At 32.9% G+C, this 19452-nt stretch overlaps 2 protein-coding genes across 5 annotated transcripts in view; one reads left to right on the top strand and one right to left on the bottom strand.

Moving 5' to 3' along the window:
• The first annotated feature begins 2021 nt into the window (after positions 1-2021).
• Dtd (D-aminoacyl-tRNA deacylase) lies at positions 2022-8937 on the top strand. 2 transcript variants are annotated; one of them, XM_089640283.1, is made up of 4 exons: positions 2022-2180; positions 2853-2943; positions 3807-4042; positions 6094-8937. In XM_089640283.1, the coding sequence occupies exons 1-4, from the start codon at positions 2090-2092 to the stop codon at positions 6213-6215; spliced, it is 540 nt and encodes a 179-aa protein (XP_089496409.1). In that variant the 5' UTR covers positions 2022-2089; the 3' UTR covers positions 6216-8937. The 2 variants fall into 2 exon arrangements, with proteins under 2 accessions (XP_089496409.1, XP_089496410.1); XM_089640284.1 differs by lacking the exons at positions 3807-4042; positions 6094-8937 and having other exon boundaries at positions 2853-2947.
• Positions 8938-9115: 178 nt separating this feature from the next.
• Jupiter (microtubule-associated protein Jupiter) overlaps positions 9116-19452 on the bottom strand; it is a 271036-nt gene continuing 260699 nt past the window's right edge. For 2 of the 3 annotated variants that reach the window (XM_089640281.1, XM_089640280.1), the window contains exons 2-4: positions 16673-16992; positions 14236-14319; positions 10695-10843 (exon numbers count right to left, since the gene is read on the bottom strand). In XM_089640281.1, the coding sequence (XP_089496407.1) occupies positions 10704-10843; positions 14236-14319; positions 16673-16992 (544 nt within the window). In that variant the 3' untranslated portion in view covers positions 10695-10703. Of the gene's footprint in view, positions 10844-14235; positions 14320-16672; positions 16993-19452 lie in introns of all 3 variants that reach the window. The other variant, XM_089640282.1, reaches the window with a different exon arrangement.

Genomic DNA, 19452 nt, shown 5'->3' with positions numbered 1-19452 from the left:
TGATTTGGGAACCGGATCTTACGGATCGGTGTAAAGATCCGGTTCACTGAGCCGACTCGTTCGCGAACGACTCACTTCTAGTTTCTAGCTAAAGGAACCCAAAGTGACAATTATATTTCGCCCTCCGTTGGTGGAGTGATATCCACAGAGTGTCGGTAGCAATATAAACTTTGAAAAAAAAAAAAACAATAAATTCGGTGTAATTTCAACTTCCACAAAGTGTTTTATTTAAAGAGGAATCTACCCTTTTGTTCTTAAGCCTAATTTAAACATGCCTTATTATTTATTTTGTCTCATTAATACATTGTATTATACACAAATTAAAACTGTAATGGCCTACTCCCCATCTCAAAACTTACCAACTCAACTGGGTAGTATTGTAGCTATATACTACCCATCGTATATAAATAGCTATGAACCATTGTATCATTTTAAAATCAACTATGATTAAATAGATCGGTCGGTGGTTGAGTTGACATCACGTTTGTGTCCCACCCAGGCGTAGTGTGTTCAATTCCCCGGAAGGCCAAGTGCTGCATCACAACACAAGCAACATTTTCCGCTTACTGTGGTGGTAGTAGGAGATTTTCAAATATTGTCAGGTTATTCGTAACAAGGGAATGTTTGTCTTTCTAAAAAGAAACTAAAATTCAATGCCGTTGAAACTTATTTTTGTAGACAAGTAGAAAATTCAATATAACTTCGTTATATTGGGTAACATTGTAATTTCTAGACGGCCACAGTCGAAAGTAGGTACTAATCGTATCAATAATGTAAACAAATTTCATTCCGAAAAAATATAGACCAATTTTGGTCGTAATAATAAATAATAAACTCATGTTTTTTGTAAAAATATATTTCTGTGTTATAAAAACTGGGATTTTCTCCTAGTTGGAAAGACAAAAGATTTTTCTTTGAAATATGTAAAATAGCATTTTATTTATAGCGAGAAAGAATAAAATCATAATTTTAATAATTTACTCAATCAAGTTCCTAATGAGGAACTGCAGTGAAAAATATTATGACTTAAAAGATATTTATTCATATAGCATTGACATTAATTTATATAAGCATATAGATCAACAAACGCAAATTCAGAATATATAAGTTTTAATACATTTACGTAGAATTAATAAATTGTTTCTAAAAATTTATAAAATACCATTTCTTCAAAACGCAGTGCTTCGTCGGGATCACTAAATCGGCTGTTTTTAAAATCAAGCCGTAGATCTTCGCGGGTTTTAAATGTTCGAATTGTATGGAAAAAATGTTTTGTTATGAGAAATTAGTGAATTTGATTGATTGGCTGTTTTGGAATGTATACCAAAATGAATTACTGTTTTTTTAAAGCAGACGAAAAACTCTCAAAGATTTTATAATTACAAACGGATAAATGCAATTGCAAATATAAAAATTCTGATTTCAAAAGGAAAAGTAATTTTTTTACGATTGTTTCGTCGCGTTAGCTATTGGTTTAAACTGTAAAAATACCACTTTATATGGAACTGAAAATATATTTAATTACATTTTTTTTCGTTTCCCATAAAAATAATCAATAAAATATTCACAAACATTGACAAACTTTCGAAAACATGTAAAGTTTTACGGTCGATGAATTTTTGGAATATATTATATTTATTTGGAAGAGAATGGTAAGTTTTTAGGCGAAAATGCAAGGCGTGGTGTTATTTCTTTCTAACATTGATTACATCATACATCTCACGGTAATACAAAAGGAAATATAACAACTATATTAGGAGTCTGTCTCAGCTTGGTATAGAGTTGACTCTGTTGATAAAAAAAGAAAAATATATTATAGCGGGCATTGGAAAATGAATACTTTGATAATTATTTTAACTTTTAAAACTAACCATAAAAATGCAGGTTAGAAGGGCATTTTTGATTTAAAAAAATATTTAAAAAATGGACTGCAGTTCCTCATTGCGGTAATTTATTGTTAAATATTATTATTTATTATTGCTATTTGCTACTTGCCTGGCAACTCTCAATATAAACGTCAACGTTTGACAGTTGACAAAAAATAGACATCTCTTATTATTTATCAATACAAGAAATCAATTCATTTCTCATGCGAATTGCTAGAAAACAACTCAAAATAGTAAAATATTTACGTAAAATGAAAGCGATCATTCAGCGTGTTACCAAAGCAAGCGTAACAGGTACATAACATAACCATTATTTTATAGGTTATCATATTGTATGGCTTTATTAAAAACTTCGTTTTATAAATGATAATTTGCTATTTATTTCCCTAACCGCCGCACTTTTAGGCATAAATTATGGAAATTACACTTTGTTTCAACAATTACTACAAAAAACTACTATTTTCTGCATGAAATACTATGTTTCTTGTAGTAATTGTTGAAACAAAATTAATTAAGTAATTTGCATAATTTGTGCCTATAAGTGCTGCAGTTAAATATTGTAAATCTAAATATTTACCAAATAGTTTTATCATGTTTCATCACGGCTCCGAGATTTAAAAGCGCTCTTTATTATGTTTCATCACGGCTCCGAGATCTAAAAGCGCTTTTTATTATGTTTCATCACTGCTCCGAGATCTAAAAGCGTTCTTTATTTCTGTGCACTCAAATAATTTTGTCAACTTATATTGTGCTCAGTGCGACAAAAGCGATGAAATCATTTCTTTTTATTACATTAAAGGTGGAAGTTGAAATATCTCCCAACTGTAGAAACACTAATTTCCTGACATTGCTGATCTGGACTTCTTGAAGAGTCCTGTCTGCCTTTCCGCGAGAAAAATAAATTTATAAATGGCTTCAATATTCAATTCATTAATTGCTAGCTTTTGATTTTCTGTTGTCTTTTAGTTGGAGATGAGTTAATTAGCAACATTGGACAAGGATTATGTATCCTGATCGGTATCTGCAGGGAAGACACTAAACAAGATTATGAATATTTGTAAGTAAAAACATTGTAAATTTTATTTCCAAATTCTGAAAACCTTCTATTACCTGAGCATCCGTCGAACTATAATTTGGCTTCCAATCCATGACTTTGCTCTTACCAATGCTGCCTAATGGAACTTATGCTAATCAGTACTCTTACAGTTAAGTCATCGGCATGGATTATCCTTTGTTTATTGTTGGATGTTTGAACTTTCAAAGGGATGTCCATGTAGGTTTGTATTTGTATTGAGAGGACATTAATAATAAATTGTAATTTCCCATTATGGATAGTGGAATTGAAGATATTATGTTGCCAGTAGAAAAAGCAGAAATTATGAAATAATACTAGTTTATACAGACGCAAACGGTGTCAGAATTCAGAATACTGAGCCTTCAATTTTATTAACTTATTTCAAATGTAGAAGACATGTTTTGAAACAAATTGAATATAATCTTGTTATAAACAAGTTGCAAAAAATCATTTCTAAATTTTGATTCTTATTGTTTACTAGCTGAACTGTCTCTGTGGCTCAGTCTCTCTGTGCAGATAAACAATATAGCGTGTTGCTTTTACATCCAACAGATGACTGTGTTTTTATTAAAAAAAAAAGTGTTTGTCCAACAGATGGTACTGTTGTTCAAAAAAGGCATGTTTTTACCTGTCACAGACTGTGTACTGTACCCGTTAACTGACATCTATATAATAAATATGAAACAATATGTATAAAACACTTGCATATTCTAATGCAACCTTGTTTCAAAATTTCAAAGTAATCGGTGAAGAAGTTTTAAAGATTTAAGATTTCAAACCAAATGAACATTTACATTTTTATTTAAATAGATTACATTTCAATATAAATTTGTTTTTGACTTCAGAGCCAAAAAAATAGTGAATTTAAGACTATTCGATGATGACATGGGCAAAAGATGGAGCCACAGTGTGGCGGACAAGCAGTTTGAGCTGCTCTGCATCAGTCAGTTCACTCTGTACAGCTCCCTCAAGGGAAGGAAGCCAGACTTCCACAAGGCCATGGGGGGAGACCAGTCACAGATCTTGTACAATGACTTCTTGAAAGAACTTGGGAAGCTGTATAAGTCGGAAAAGATAAAAGGTTTGTTTTTGTTTCTTTTTAAATAATGTGCAAGTGAATTGAAGAAGTTGGAGACGCCCCAGGTAGATATGACCGAATCGGTAAACAGACAAAACAGATATTTAAGAAAAGTGAAAAAAAAGAACAAACAAACCTAATAATAATATTTGGATGATTTGTATAGCACCGTTTTTGTGCAAAATCACCTCAAGGGTGCTGTACAAATATATAAAACATTTCTACAATGATCTATGTTATTACTAACTATATATGGAGATAATATACACTACAATACTTACCTGGTAGGTCACTTGAGATTAACACTTAATTAACATTAACTAATTGTTTATAAGCGAAATTTAGATATAGGATTTAGGACGTAATTGGAAAATTGGATATAACTGGACTTTCTCCCAGGATTGGTATATTTAATTTAAGGGTATGACAGTTTAAAAAGGTAAGTTTTTAGTTTAGACCTGAATTCTGTTGGACTTGTTATGGATCTTAGTTCCGGAGGGAGGTTATTCCAAGCCTTCGGCCCAGATACTCCAAAAGCGCGATCACCAAACTTAGTATTTGGCTTGCGCTTAGGTTCTATCAGTCTGCCTACATCTGCTGATGTTGCTGATCTTGCTGATCTGTTCTGGTTAGTCACTGTTCTGTTTTATCCTCTTACCGGCAGGATCAAAATGACAAATATGAATTGAAATGACAAAATAGTATCCTTCGATGGAAAGAATCTTCCCAACATGCCTTCCATTGATATGCTTGGTGTAACTCTAAGTAACCAGCTCAGGCACGGGAGCTCCATTGAAGCCAGAGTCAAGTTAGGCAGCTCTCAGAAGCTGGGCGTTCTGTACAGGGCTCGCAGAACTTATTAAAGTACTATTAAGTACACAGCTGACCCTGTACAAATCGCAAGTGCTCCCCATAGTTGAATTTGGTAGCCACCTCTGGTCTGAAGCCCCAAGTTACTTGAAAAAACTCTCGACTCTCTGTAGAAACGAACGATTTATTTGGTAGATTCCCCTATCTTAAAATGGGTTGCAATCTTCAGAGCACGGGTGTCAGGTGGGGATGCTGTCCTTGTTTTACTGCATCGGTACATAATCTAGAAAAACTCCAAACGTGCACACAATATTTGTACATAGTTGACATATTATGTCACATGAGAAGGAGTCGTTTCTGCGGCTCATTCTTGAGTTCCACAGCTAGACCGCGGAACGATTTACCGGTCTCTGTGCTTTCTCCTTCCTACAATATGGGGAGGATACCTAGACATAGCCCGCAGGGAAATTATTTTACTCAATGCTTTTTTAATTTATATTTATTTTTATTTTATGTTTCATTATACATATTTGCAAAGAAGGTAGGACAAAATTATTCTTTTAATTAATTATCATTAACTCAGAATAATATCCAAAGTTGCCTCTAAAATCAAGAAAAATCAACTTCTTTAATGGTATATATTTTATAATTTCAAACCAATAAATTAAGTAGCACATATCCGCACTAGATATTTGCTACACCTTTTGATTAAACAAATAATTTTTCAGTTTGGTTAAGTATTTTGACCTATCCAAATATAAGTTTTGTATGAAAAAGACTGCGCAGGCGTTCCTCTTAATTTGTTTACATATTACTCAAAAACACCATAGCTAAAAGAATTCTTTAAAATTGGCGGGAAAAGATATTTATAGATCACCAATATTATGGTTGAATCATGTTTATTGTATATTTGCAGATAGTGTATTCGGAGCATACATGTTTCTTGTATATTTGCAGTTGTTATATTCGGAGCATACATGTTTATTGTATATTTGCAGATTGTGTATTCGGAGCATACAAGTTTATTGGATATTTGCAGATGGTGTATTCCGAACATACATGTTTATTGTATATTTGCAGATGGTGTATTGGTAGAATACATGTTTATTGTATATTTGCAGATGGTGTATTCGGAGCATACAAGTTTATTGTATATTTGCAGATGGTGTATTCAGAGCATACATGTTTAGTGTATATTTGCGGATGGTATATTCGGATCATACATTTTTATTGTATATTTGCAGATGGTGTATTCGGAGCATACATGCAAGTCCATATACAAAACGATGGTCCGGTTACCATTGAAATTGAGTCTCCTCAGAAAAATACTTCTTTATCCAACAATGAAGATTTAAATAACTGTTGATGTGTTAAATAATAATCCATAATTAAATTATTTTTAAAATCTGTAATTTATGTAACCTTTTATAGATTTAAATTATCAGTTATTTGTATGAGATTATTTAGAAAAATTTTCCCTAAAAAATACATATTCCCAATATCATGCATCAAATTATTCAGAACATTTAAAAAAGTTTCCTTTCGTTTCTCTTCTATTCTTTGTTTATTCTAAAGGATTTTCTTTCTATTTTAAAGTATCAAATATATTCTAGGTCGGTATTGTTATCGGCAATGAATTGTAGATTTTTCTTCATTAGAAGGTACCTAAATTAGGAACTTACAAACTTAGGGCCCAGTTGTTTTGCAGAAATTCAAATGCAACATTGTCACGAAACAACCATTCAGTGCCATTTCGTTTTTTTGACATTTGAAAGGTCTCCTTTAAATGCCAATTATAGGTGTGTTTCACCTTTCTATCAAATTATAATAAGCTGACAAGCTCAACAATATGATAGTTGTCCTCTACTGTTGATCACAATTTGTTCAAAAATTGAAACGGTCTTAGAATCGACATTTAACGGGAACCTTTCAACTGTCAAAAAAAAAATGGAGCTGAATGATAATTTGATGATAATGTTATATTTGAATTTCTGCGAAACAACTGGGCCAGCTCAGATGCAACTCACGCTCAGGTCGGTCAAGTTTAATGCATCAAAAACACTGATTGAACTTTCTTCTATGAATGTTGAGCCAAGTTTGGGGTCACAGCATTTAATGCTGAGTCCACCTTCTTGGAATAACCTACTGGCCAGAAACTGGGTTTGAAAACTAAAAAGTAATTTTTAAAAACACTTTAGTAAAGGCTACCTAAAATAACCAAAATTAAGCGCCCTCCATTTACTGTGATTTAATCACTAAACGGTTCTATATAAAGATGACTATTTATTATCAAATATTTTTACATTTTTTCATGGATTGTTCTTAACCTAATCCTCAAACCCTGAGAAGTTACTAAAGTCAATATAAATAAGGGAACTTCTAAGCTGTAATGCATGCTTACATCACGGGGGCAATAATTAATGCACGAAAATCGTCCAAATCTCTTGAAATTTCTTCAAGCAGACTATTTTTAATCTCGAACTTCGGTGTGTCGAAAATTCACATCAAACTAACCATCTCTATAAAATTCTTTGCACCTATAATCAAAATAATCCTTAGGCTGCCTGTAATTACAGACTCATACGTTTGTTTTTATATTATGAATGTGTTTTGACGTTCGGCAGATATACGCCAAAACAATACTCATGCACCTTAATACATACATAAATACTACACAAAAAGTTTAAACACTCGAAACAATAACAAAGATTTACTCCAAATTCCTGTTATGCATACTACTTTCGGTCAAAGAAATTTTAGGTACATTGCAACAAGATTGTACAATACTCTTGCAGAGAACATAAAAAATTTTCAAAAAGAACATTATAATTTGGATCAAAAGCAATAATAGGGCCTTTACCGGTGCCCTCATCCAAATTCGAAATTATTGATCTAGCAAAAATATTGTGCGATTATATTATAATATAAGTATAGGTATATTCATATGTATTTAAATTAACTTTTAAAATGACTGCCTCAACACAGGCTAGCCGCTAGCCTAGTGAGGCAGGTTATGAGAAAGCTCAATTTTTTCTATTTGTTACATAATACCTGTTACTTTGTTACATAATAATTTTATATTATTATTTTCTGTTGTTAATTCTATTTACTACCTAATTTATAAACAAATGTAAACTATTGACACTCAACATGCATTGTTAGTTATAGTTGCAAATTTTTTAAATAAAGATATATTATTATTATTAGTTATTTGTGCCTTGTGTGACATTTCAGCTATTTTCATGTGATTTTTTTCCAAAACATGTAATGCAACATTTTGTAAATAAATTTAATGTAGGAGTGAATTATAAAGCTGTCTACATTAAAACTTATTTTTGATCTTTTGAAATAATTGTTCTTAAAATTCAAACTAAGTTATATATCAAATAATTATTAGCAATAATTAGTCGCATGAAATATCAATACAAATTGAAAATATCTCCCGAGTAAAAATAAATGCCGCCAACGGGAATTGAACCCTCTGATGTCTGGTCAGGTGCTCTGGACCACCGAGCTATGTCGGCTTATTTCCAACACGCCGTTATCCTTTGTGCTCTGCATAAAACCTTGTCTTATAAACATTAGTTTATCATTAAATAAAATTAAAAAATAAGTTACATATAATGTAATGATCTTTGATCTTTTATCATGTCTTTGATCTTTTGAATCCGTTCCATGTTTAACTAAATTTAATTAGATTACCACGAAAAATTATAAATAAATTATGTGGTGTGATAATGCACAAACGGAATGGTTGAAACATAAAAAAAAATGCTGTGTAAATTAATGTATTTATTGTTCTTAGACAAAATGAGAATTGTTATTGCACTCATTATGTACCTACATGTTCATAAAAACACTTATTCTAAATAAAATATAAGAGCACTACATGATGTTTACTGATAATCCATCATTTATTTCACACTAAACAGGCTCTGTCATCCTTTTGTTGACTCATGAAAGAGTAGGAAGCGCAACTTGGTCTCTATTTCAAAAAGGTCGGCAAATATAATAAATACTATAATTGAGGATCTTAAATAACGTATCAAAAGTCAAATAACGCACTTTTGGCTGTCAGAATCTTCAGTCGCATCATGCGAAATAGCATAATTAACTAGTGTTAAAATGTAACTTGTAGTGGTGTTGACAAACATATAAATCAACGCCGTCTGAAAGCTGCTACACTTCTGGAAAGGAAAGGTTTTTAAATAACAACAGCGTGTTTAGGAAAAATCTTTATTTTCTAATTTAATGAATATTTCTTAAAACCTTAGTTGAATATACATAATTAGAATCTTATGATTGTAAGTAATAGTACAATATTTTCAAACAAGGAAAAAAAATGCTTCACAAGTGTCGAATAAGTTATATTTTGTTTTTTTATTTTTTATATCAATAATTTAATATAATACGTAGAGTTTTCACGCATGGTGTATGTATTGCGACGGCGCCAAGGGACAACATACACGTACACACTGCAGTACTAACGTGAAATCATAATGTAAACCACGCAAGGCAAGTATATAAAAGTATAAAAATGCTTTATTACAACTAAAATTTACGAATGAAGATACGAGGCTTAAATGAAATATAATCTTTGATATATACCTACTATAGAATATAGGTGTAGCACGTCTATATACTCTCTCAGGGTTACTACTCAAGGCACACTATACTGAATTTGGACATAGCTGAACGTTGGAGAAATCTGATCTTTACCTCGCTTAAGCGTTGGCTCTGAGAATGTTGGAGCAAGCTACGATAAACAGACATTCCCTTCCATAGCACCAAACTAACCTCTGGACCCACTTAAAGACAATCATTTACAAGGACCATTCTAAACCCCAATGGTTGGCGTACAATCCAAGTTAAACATCATTATTCTCAGAGCAGCACTTCTACTAAACACTAATTTAAATACAATTCCAAAGAAAAGTAACGTAATATACATTAGAAATCATCTGAGGTGAATTTCATTCTAGGATATTAAATTTTTTATATTAGGTTGTGATTAGTATTGCTATAATATTGTAAGAAAAAAATATGTTAGCCTTTAAAACCTAATATCTAAGACACTAACTCTACAATTTGGGCAAAACTAAGGTTGTTTTGGTACCGGCCTATAAGGATGCCGTGTATTGCTTTTGATTTAGAATGATTTGAGGAATTTAACAGGATAGCTTACATACAAAAAGGACCAAGCATAAAGAATTGAATAAATAATCGAAAAAATATAATATTATAAAAACTTATAATATGAAATCAATTGAAAGTTTGTCATTCAATGCATTTTAAAAACCATTTTCAAATAACCGGGTGTATATCACTATAAAACTTTGTGTATAAGTATAACCTTCAGTAATTTTGCCGTTAGATTTAAATGCATCGATAGATTCAATTTAAAAAAAACACAATATGTATTCCGCTTCTAAACAATCTTCTCAGAATTCATTCACTGAATGAGTTCGCGATAGTACGGATATTCAATTTGTTTTATTTCCGCCCGAGACAACAGCCAAACACATTGATAAGCGATTCCAATTCTTAATCAGTAATAATGGTCACAGTTGATATGTGAATCAAGTAAATGTTATACAAAGATGATAAAAGTATGAAACATTATGGATTCTGCGCAGATTGTAATTTGAAATTTAACAAAATCTATTTCAAGTTATAATAGATTCATCTGAAACAATAGAAAGTCATCATGTCAGAATGTTGAGACAATTTCAAATTTAATGGATGTAAATCTACACCTCAGTGTAGTTCGTTTGATCTGTGTGCTTTTCATGGTGAGAGTTGCTGGATTGGTTGGTTCCCTGGGGCTGTTCGGGGTGGGAGCAGGCGGGTGCGCCTACCACAGGCCGGAGGAGTATCCACCTGGGGGCACGCGGTTGTGGTTGATGGGCTGGGCATTTCCGTTGAGGGGAGCAACGTACGTGTTGATCTCTCCGTTCAGTGACTTGTAGCCGTCTCCGGTGATCGGATTACCCTCTGAAATCACAACACCAATATGTTCAAAACAGATCAATCCAAAAAGATATATAAGAATAAAGTAAAAGATGCATGTTTAGATGAGTTCAACCTCATTTTATTTGAGATTGGATATTTTGACTGAGTCAAAACTCATTTTATGTAATATTAGATATTTCTTCAAATTGCAAAAAGGAGGAATACAATGTCATCGTATTTGTAACTCAAATATTGTTTTAATAAATATTATAATAATGAAAGGACAAATTGAAAGATTCAATGGATTCATAAAAATAAAAGATTATAATTTTTGGACACAGAGTGGACAACATCCAAGCATCGTCATGCTGAACAAACATAACCTATTGGATTTGGAGAGATTAAATAATAATAATAAAAAATGCTATAGTTTTTGATAATATGGAAGAAAAGTTTCAAATGATAACAAACATTTATAAAAAGTAAAATGTTTTATAGGTTCTACGGAAAGTACTTAATTTTAATTTGACTAAATTTGTCTCTATTATAGGTGCTTTATACAACCTACGTAATAAAAGATTTAATGCAAACTAAATTAAAGAGAAGGCTATCTTAACTATCATAATCTAGAGGCAAATAGATAGTAATCAATGCATAATCCTACCAATTTTGAGTGGCACAACGTTTAACAAATGAATATGGATAGGATGGATAAATAATATACAATAATTACAATGATAATATAACAAGCTAAGCTCAGTAGTTCTCAAACGAAACATATTTTAAAATAAACAATGCAATGGCTTTAAATCTTATATGAAGTTAGATTATTTATAAATATAAGTCGATTGTAAATATATAATATAATAATTGATTTACACAATTTTCTAGTAAACCCGTTTGCAACAAAAACTCAGAGAAGAGAACTACTGATCTAGTAACACAAATATGAATGATCATTATTGCTAGCCCATTTTAACCCTTACCTTTTCAACATGAAAATGAAAATAATTTATTTTGTGAACCATCACTCGAAGCTAATATCAAGAATCAACGAAGAATTTAAATTACAGTTACATAAAAAATGCTGCAAGATATTATTAAAATCATTAGACAACAACTGTGATATTAATGCAAGATAATAAATGAATCTATGGTGTTTGCATTTCTATCAGATAATAATATTTTTAAATGATTGACGACTTATAAAGGTTCTAAATGGTGGAATGCTTTGCAGGCAGCAAGACCTTTAAAATAAGTAAAACATACAACATAACCTCAATACTCATAAAGCCCAACATGTAATAAATAACCAGATTGTTAGAACTTCCTCCCCTCCAACTGTGAAATGTTAACTTTTCAAGAAGATAGAAGTTTATTAGTATTGGTGTCGCAGTAAACCCTGAATCCGTAACCAAACATGGATAAAACACATCAGAACGTATTCTCAAAATATAGCCTCAAAGGCAGAAATCGGGAAAATTTGGTGTATCAAACAAAACATTTTTTTGTTCTGTATCGAATACTATTTATTTTGTCGTATCCCAGTTACATCCATAATAATAAGTCAACTTTTATGGTGTTGATAAGACTACAAAACCTATTCCAATTATTAGAAAATAGTTATAAATGAGAGGATGATTGAAGATCGGTAAATCTCATATCTTCATATCTACCCCATCGACGTTAAAGCATTAAGGCATTATAAAAATAGAATGATGATGTGACAATAATAATATGGGATATTAAGATTAGCATACTAAAATATGAAGCTAGGCATAATCGTTTTGAAACCAGAAAAAAATATACATTTCATCTAAAGCTTAGAAAGCTGCAATGTTCTTCCTGAAACCACACACAGAAATCGTATAAGTCACTTCAAGTGTTTGGGGAACTTTATGAAAACCAGAAGACCGATTGGCATCTAATCCATACAGTATAATATATGGGATATTTTACACTTAGCATGACCAGCCAGTCGTTTAACATGGATTGGTAGTGTATGCTGAGTGGGAGAGGACAGAGTCTTTAAGACGGTGTAGAAAGACAATCCGTTAGCAGACCTTAAGGTAGACCAAGCTTAATTTTCAAAGTGTTGGCCGATCTGGAGAGACTGGAAACCAAGGGAAACTGATTTCCAGAAGTTAAATGACATCATTTAGCAGACTAAAGCTCGTACAGAGCTCTATGTCCATTGGAAGTAAAGTAAGTACTAGCTTATGATTCCGATGTGCATTTCTGTAAAAGATGACAGAATGTAACAACTGCAATTATTGCACTCAACTTTTCAACTCTGACACGTAATCTCATATACGAGGCGTATCCAGAAAGTAAGTGTACTGAATTTCTGTAGGTTACAATTTTTTTTATTGAAACAAAAAAATTACATGGTTACCGTAGTACATATGTAAGCTATTTTTAGACATAGTCGCCATTCCTCTCAATGCAGGTGGTGAAGCGGGGTATCAACTTTTTGATGCCTCCCTCGAAGAAGTTTCCCGCCAACCCCTTCGTCCACTTCTCCACCTCCTCCTTTACCTCCTCGTCGGTTAAAAACCTTTTTCCACTCATGTACAGCTTCAGGAAGGTAAAGAGATGATAATCTGAAGGTGCTAGGTTAGGGGAATGCGCGGAGTAGTTCAGGACATCCCATTTAAACGTGGCGTTGGCCGTGTGTGGTCTGGCATTGTCGTGCAGCAGGCTGACTCCCTTTGTCAGCATGCCTCTCCTCTTGTTTTGAATCGCCTTCCGCAATTATTTTAGGGTCTCACAGTATCTTGCAGAGTTGATGGTCTCCCCTTGAGGCAGATATTCAATAAAAATTATGCCTTGACTGTCCCAAAACACGGATGCCATGATTTTCTTGGCTGAAATTGTGGTTTTGAACTTTTTGGCGGAGGGTGAAGAGGTGAGAACCGTTTTTAAACTCGCGATACCACTTGTACAATTCATAGCTTTATCACCATATGTAGTTTTCACCTCATTATAAACCTCAAACGGAGGTTTTCCCTTCCAAACGAGATAACGGATGACACCGCGTATTTCGCACTTGGCGGGAGATTGGATTGACATTTTTCACGAAACGTGTTGTTGCGTCGACACTTCTCAACGTACTGACCTTGAACCGGTCTCGTTGCGGAGGGGAAGAGTCAGGCTACACGTAAGTGTAGCCAACATGTCGAAAATAAAATTCATTTGGTCGTGAGAGCCTCACTACACTTACTTTCTGGATACGCCTCGTAATACAACACAAACGTAAATCAGCGCTTATTCCAACTGAAACCAAAGACAAAAATCTCCTGATAGTTTTTACAACATAATCCATAACACAACAGTTTGTTTACAGGTGAGGTTATGTCGCTACACAACTAGCAAAGGAAAGGTGATGTATGTAGAAGCTGGGAATGAGAAGGAGGGAGGGGGGAGTAGGGCACCTCTGCGAAAGCGTGTACTCCAGCTAGTTCTCGCCGGTTCCCCGATGCCATCACCGGTTACTGGATTCCTCCTCATTGATATCACTGCAATATGCCAACGGAATGTTCTGATACAGTATCCGCAATCACTTCCCTCAATCTCCCCCAGCTTACAAGCTATACTTATACAACTCTTATACTTAGGGGACTACGCTGCCAACATTCAAATTAAACATTCCTCAACAAGACTTTTAAAGGGAGGCAAGCAAGACGAGGTGGCCATTTTATTAAATTTGTCACATCTCGAGAAAAAATCAATAAAACTCTGCATGAAAATTAAAAATTAGATTACATTATAAATAATAATCATCCTCACAAAGGGATCTTATTGTAGTGTCCTGAAGGGTATGCGTATAGCCTAATCTATCAGCCCCATAAAGCAGTGATAATTTTATAGTACATCAAAGAGCTATTCAAACAAGCTGCCATCATGAACAATTAAAATAGTAAAATAAATTTGAATCTATTGGTTTATTCTCAAGATTCTATCAGTGACATTATAAGTGCGTATATAATTATATTGCCATATCCTTGTAAGTGCTTGCCTGTTTCATTTGTATTTAAAGTAGTTGATGATCGGAATGTTTCATTTGGAAAAATGGATTTACGCAGCATTGAGCATGATATTGCTTTTAAAGACACTGTATAGTTAAATGGATAGGTTTAACTGTTAAGGCCTACTGCTCAAAAGCCAAGGTTTCAGTATGTTAGATTCTAAGGTTAGATAGAGCCGAGTGTAGCTGGTGAAACCAATGGGGAATACACCTATGATTGTTTATATATTATAAAGATTAATTCCCAATTTTATTTTATGGCTCCATTAGATTTTCTATGCAAAAATGCCAAGGTTCAGCAGTTATCGAATTAATAATACATATATAATATAATGAAACTAAACATACTGTTAAGATAGGTGACTTTGTCCCAGACGTATACTTAAGCCAAAATTTTGTCAAAATATTGATAATGATGCATATTTAATTCATAAAAATTTATTTTTCTTGTAAGTTATATATTTTGGGCAAAAGTATAAGTACCACAGGAGGAAATTATCTTAAGACGAAAGTCTTCTTATTACTTTATGACGAAAGTCTTCCCAAACAAACACTGCTATTTCACAATTCTTCTTTTCACACACAGTATTATTTATTTAAGAGCCAAAATTATTTCTTTTTACTCTAGAGTAATTTTAATACATACTTAACATTTTTAGATTTTTCTGAATAACTGCATTATATTTTTTATAATATATACATTTGAACTTAAATTAAATATGGTCTTCAAATTTCCGCAAGGTATGTTATTTAACATGTGACAGCAGTTTCGTAATTTCGAAGGCATTATCAAACTAAAAAAGTTTTACAAGCCATCGTAAAGAGAAATGTTTTCATCTGTTAAAATGTTTTCGTCTGTTAAAATGTTTTCATCTGTTAAAATATTTTCATCTGTTAAAATGTTTTCATCTGTTAAAATGTTTTCATCTGTTAAAATGTTTTCATCTGTTAAAATAATTTTTGGCAGATCAGCGCACTTTGTTTATGTAGTATTCGAAAGGTCCTTGTTACAAGCCGATTCTAGGTACGTTGCGGCTTTTGAACAAATTGGGATCAGCACAAAAGCACAACTGCAAAGTTATTATGCTTGTCGTCAGCTGATCAGAGTTTGACAGAAATCTGAAACGGACCTAGAATCTATGTTTAAGGAATCTACAAGCCAAAAGTGTGTATATTCTTGGTAAACCTTATATTGTAGGTAATAGGCATTAAAATCGCTTGACAAACGGAGTCTAGAAACGTTCCATTTCAAGCACAAAACTGTTTTTTTATTTATTTTGTAAATAATTTTATAAGAAAACAAAAAAGTTAATCAAATGAAACTGTCACAGATAATCTTAGCTATATACTGTATTTTTTTTTAAATTGTTTCATTTACGCGTTCATACATTTCTACTGAAAATTTTTTTTTTTTTTAGTAGTTTACATTTATATTTTTTATTAAGTAATTTATTATTTTATTTGTATTCTACTCAAGCGAAACGATAGGAAAACCATCAATTTATCTATAGCATATTTTTGGTATTCATAATGTACACCAATTCGTTATAAAGATTAATCAAAATAGTGATTTAGCATTAAGCTTCACCTTAACAATCCTTTCAAATATTAAAAAAATCAAAATGGCGCTGATTGGCCACTATTTGATGACAATGTTACATTATTTGAATTTCTTATAATTAAATTAAAGCTGAATGACGCTGCGCTATATGGAAAACCATTGACAAAAAATATATATATTTTGCAAGTTAAACAGCTAAAATGTGATATATCAGTGTTTGTTTGGAAAGAATTTCATTATTATGATTAATATGTTGATAAACTGTGTTCTAGTAAATGATTACCTTTGCCAGGGTTGGCCACATGCCCGTTGCTCTGTCCATTGGCGTGTCCGTGGTGCCCGTTGGCCGGCGCGGGCTCATGGTGCCCGTTGCCCCCGTTGGAGCTGCCCCCGTTGGAGGCCGACTCGCCCAGGCTGATGCTGCTGCCACGGCCGGAGCCCCCGGCGGCTGCGCGCTGCTGGGGTCCCCCAAAAAGGCGCGAGTGCGTGTCGCGTGGCCTCGAGGGGGTGTCGGGTCCCGAGGAAGCGGGCGCCGAGTTGTTGTTGCTCTGGGAGCCGTCGCCGAAAATCTCGCCGATGCAGCCGCGGGGAGCGTTTGGCACCCTAAAAAAGAAAAAACAAACAAATTAGAATATGGCATTTTACACTACATTTTATTGTCGAAAAAATACAATAATAACGACATTTTTATATTATATTATAACCTCGGCATCACAAAAATCGCACATCTTCGAAATTGTAAAAAAGTTTCCAGAGTAAGTTTTACCGAGCCATACATCTAACCCAAACAATATTAATAGCAATTGAAAGTACATTTAATGACCCCTTATCAGACAATAGTTTCATAAACGATACAAATTTTAAAAGTATGGGAAGTTAAAAAAAGGTTGCGCATATACTCTTTACAGATGCCGCAACTTGTGTCATCTTCCTAGCCAAGAGAGGAACAGTTTAAGGCGATGCCATACGCAGTAATGCAAAATCATGTGTTTTTGGTTTAAAAATTTGGTCGCCTAGAAATGTTTCAGATGCTTTAATTAAATACTGCGAGTAGAATACATCTTGACCTTTGAAACAATCGAGTATTTTTTATATAAGTCTTTTATAAGCCCAGAAAAAAATAATGTATAGACCTATGAAAACTACTTTAAAGTTCAAAATCTCCTAATTACGAACCTATTTTCGGTTATGATTTTATTGTATAATGTGGCAAATTAAGTTATTTATAAAATGATCTGAAAAAAATTAAATATTTATGCCTGAACATAGACAAAATAAAATAAATGCACTTTTTGGCCATGTTTTTGTCTTGCATAAATCAAAACAGGCGAATGTTGTTAAACGGGAATTTAAACCTTATCACCATCTACGTAAGGGTTGTTATTGATAGCGGCTCAATTTAAAATATTACACGACGTAGTGCATCGCTTTAAGTCAAATGTAGTTTATTCACTATCCGAACGTTGAAGAGGACACATGTGAATACAAGCGCTTGAAAACAACCTCTTTAAATGACTGCTGACGAAGCCGCTCAAGTGGTGGCACTACTGCAATCAGGGATGCGGCAACTAAAAAGTTTAGTTGCCGAGCAACATCACAGACATGTATGTATATATCATCAATTAAATGATATAATAACTTTGTTTTAACCACAAATTTTATAACCAACCGATTTCACTTTACTCAAGCTTTATCAGGGTAAATTGAAATTTGCTTTCTACGATATTTCTGTTGTGGCAAAGCTATCGCAGTTAGTTCTACCACCAAATAACAAATAAAATAAAACATACAAGTTTGTGTTATGTAATAATTATAATAATATACCTACGTATACTACAGAATTCATAATTCATCAAAAATATTATTGTTTATCCCCTAATATACGATTACAGGCATGAATGAATGCGATACCAAATTCCAATCCCGAAACTAATTAGACCATTGTGCCTTTATTTTGAACTTACGACAGTAATGCAAATAATAACTATGCGGGAAATGTGGCAAATGACATATATTAAAACACCAAAGCATAAAATTAATTCGGTTATTATTTTTAACTAGAGGTTTACAGGTGTTTTAGTCGACTGCTCTCCGCAGTCAAACACGCGAACGTAAGCCGACACATACCCAATTTCTACCGATTTATAGCAAGTTTTTCGTTAACTCTTCATGTTTTGAGTTCCATAAAGTATATATGTTATTTTTGAAGATAATTTCTAGACATTTGTTATGCTGAAACGTTAATTATATGAAATTCCCTGGATAAAAAAAAAACGCAAAATAAGCTCCGAAAATTATTAAAAACACGTTTTGTTCCTTTATTTAATATGTTATAGACATGAAAACATCGCAATGTATCTTTAAATGCAACTAAAGCATTTGTCGAGAGATTTTCGCTCAATTTCAAACAAGTCCTGTTTTATTAAATATTTTCCCCATTTTTGCCTAATTATTATCGTTTTTTAATATTAGCGCGCTCCCTCTAACATTCGTATTTACATATCTCCCTTTCAAAGCATCTTTGAACGCTTACTACGGGGCCTTAATTAGTATTTATCCGTCTTACAATGGCTACAGTGGGTACCACCAAGCTTCGCCATAGATTTAAAAACTTTTAAAAATACTTTTTTTATTGAAAATACGAGTATTATTTTTAGATACATAAAATGACATTTCAGAGCTCCACAAGATCATGATGGAAACGACCTAGAAATACCAGATGGATAATCTTAGCAAATTTCACTACGCCATAGCTCACTGTTGGAGAGTTCTAGCTGCTTTGAACAATTAGATCTTTGATCGTTAAAGTATGCCTTTGGAAGCATTACAAAAATTTAAAATGGGTTGTTTAGTATTTCCTGCATAACAACAAAATAAAATACTCGTAGCTTCATTATAGATACAGTAAATAATAAAGTTCCAGATCGACACGCATAACTTTGCAGTGACAGCGTCGCCATTGTAGATATTTTGGACACAAAAATCAACCCGTAAAAAACGATACATCCATTTTCAAATGTCTTTTAAAATGGTGAGGATTGAACTTTCCTACCCGGGGACTAG

This window comes from Hesperophylax consimilis, chromosome 15 (assembly GCF_061612785.1).
Source record: "Hesperophylax consimilis isolate HC1 chromosome 15, BYU_Hcon_1.0, whole genome shotgun sequence".
Lineage (NCBI taxonomy): Eukaryota > Metazoa > Arthropoda > Insecta > Trichoptera > Limnephilidae > Hesperophylax > Hesperophylax consimilis.
This window is presented reverse-complemented; position numbering and strand designations above follow the sequence as displayed.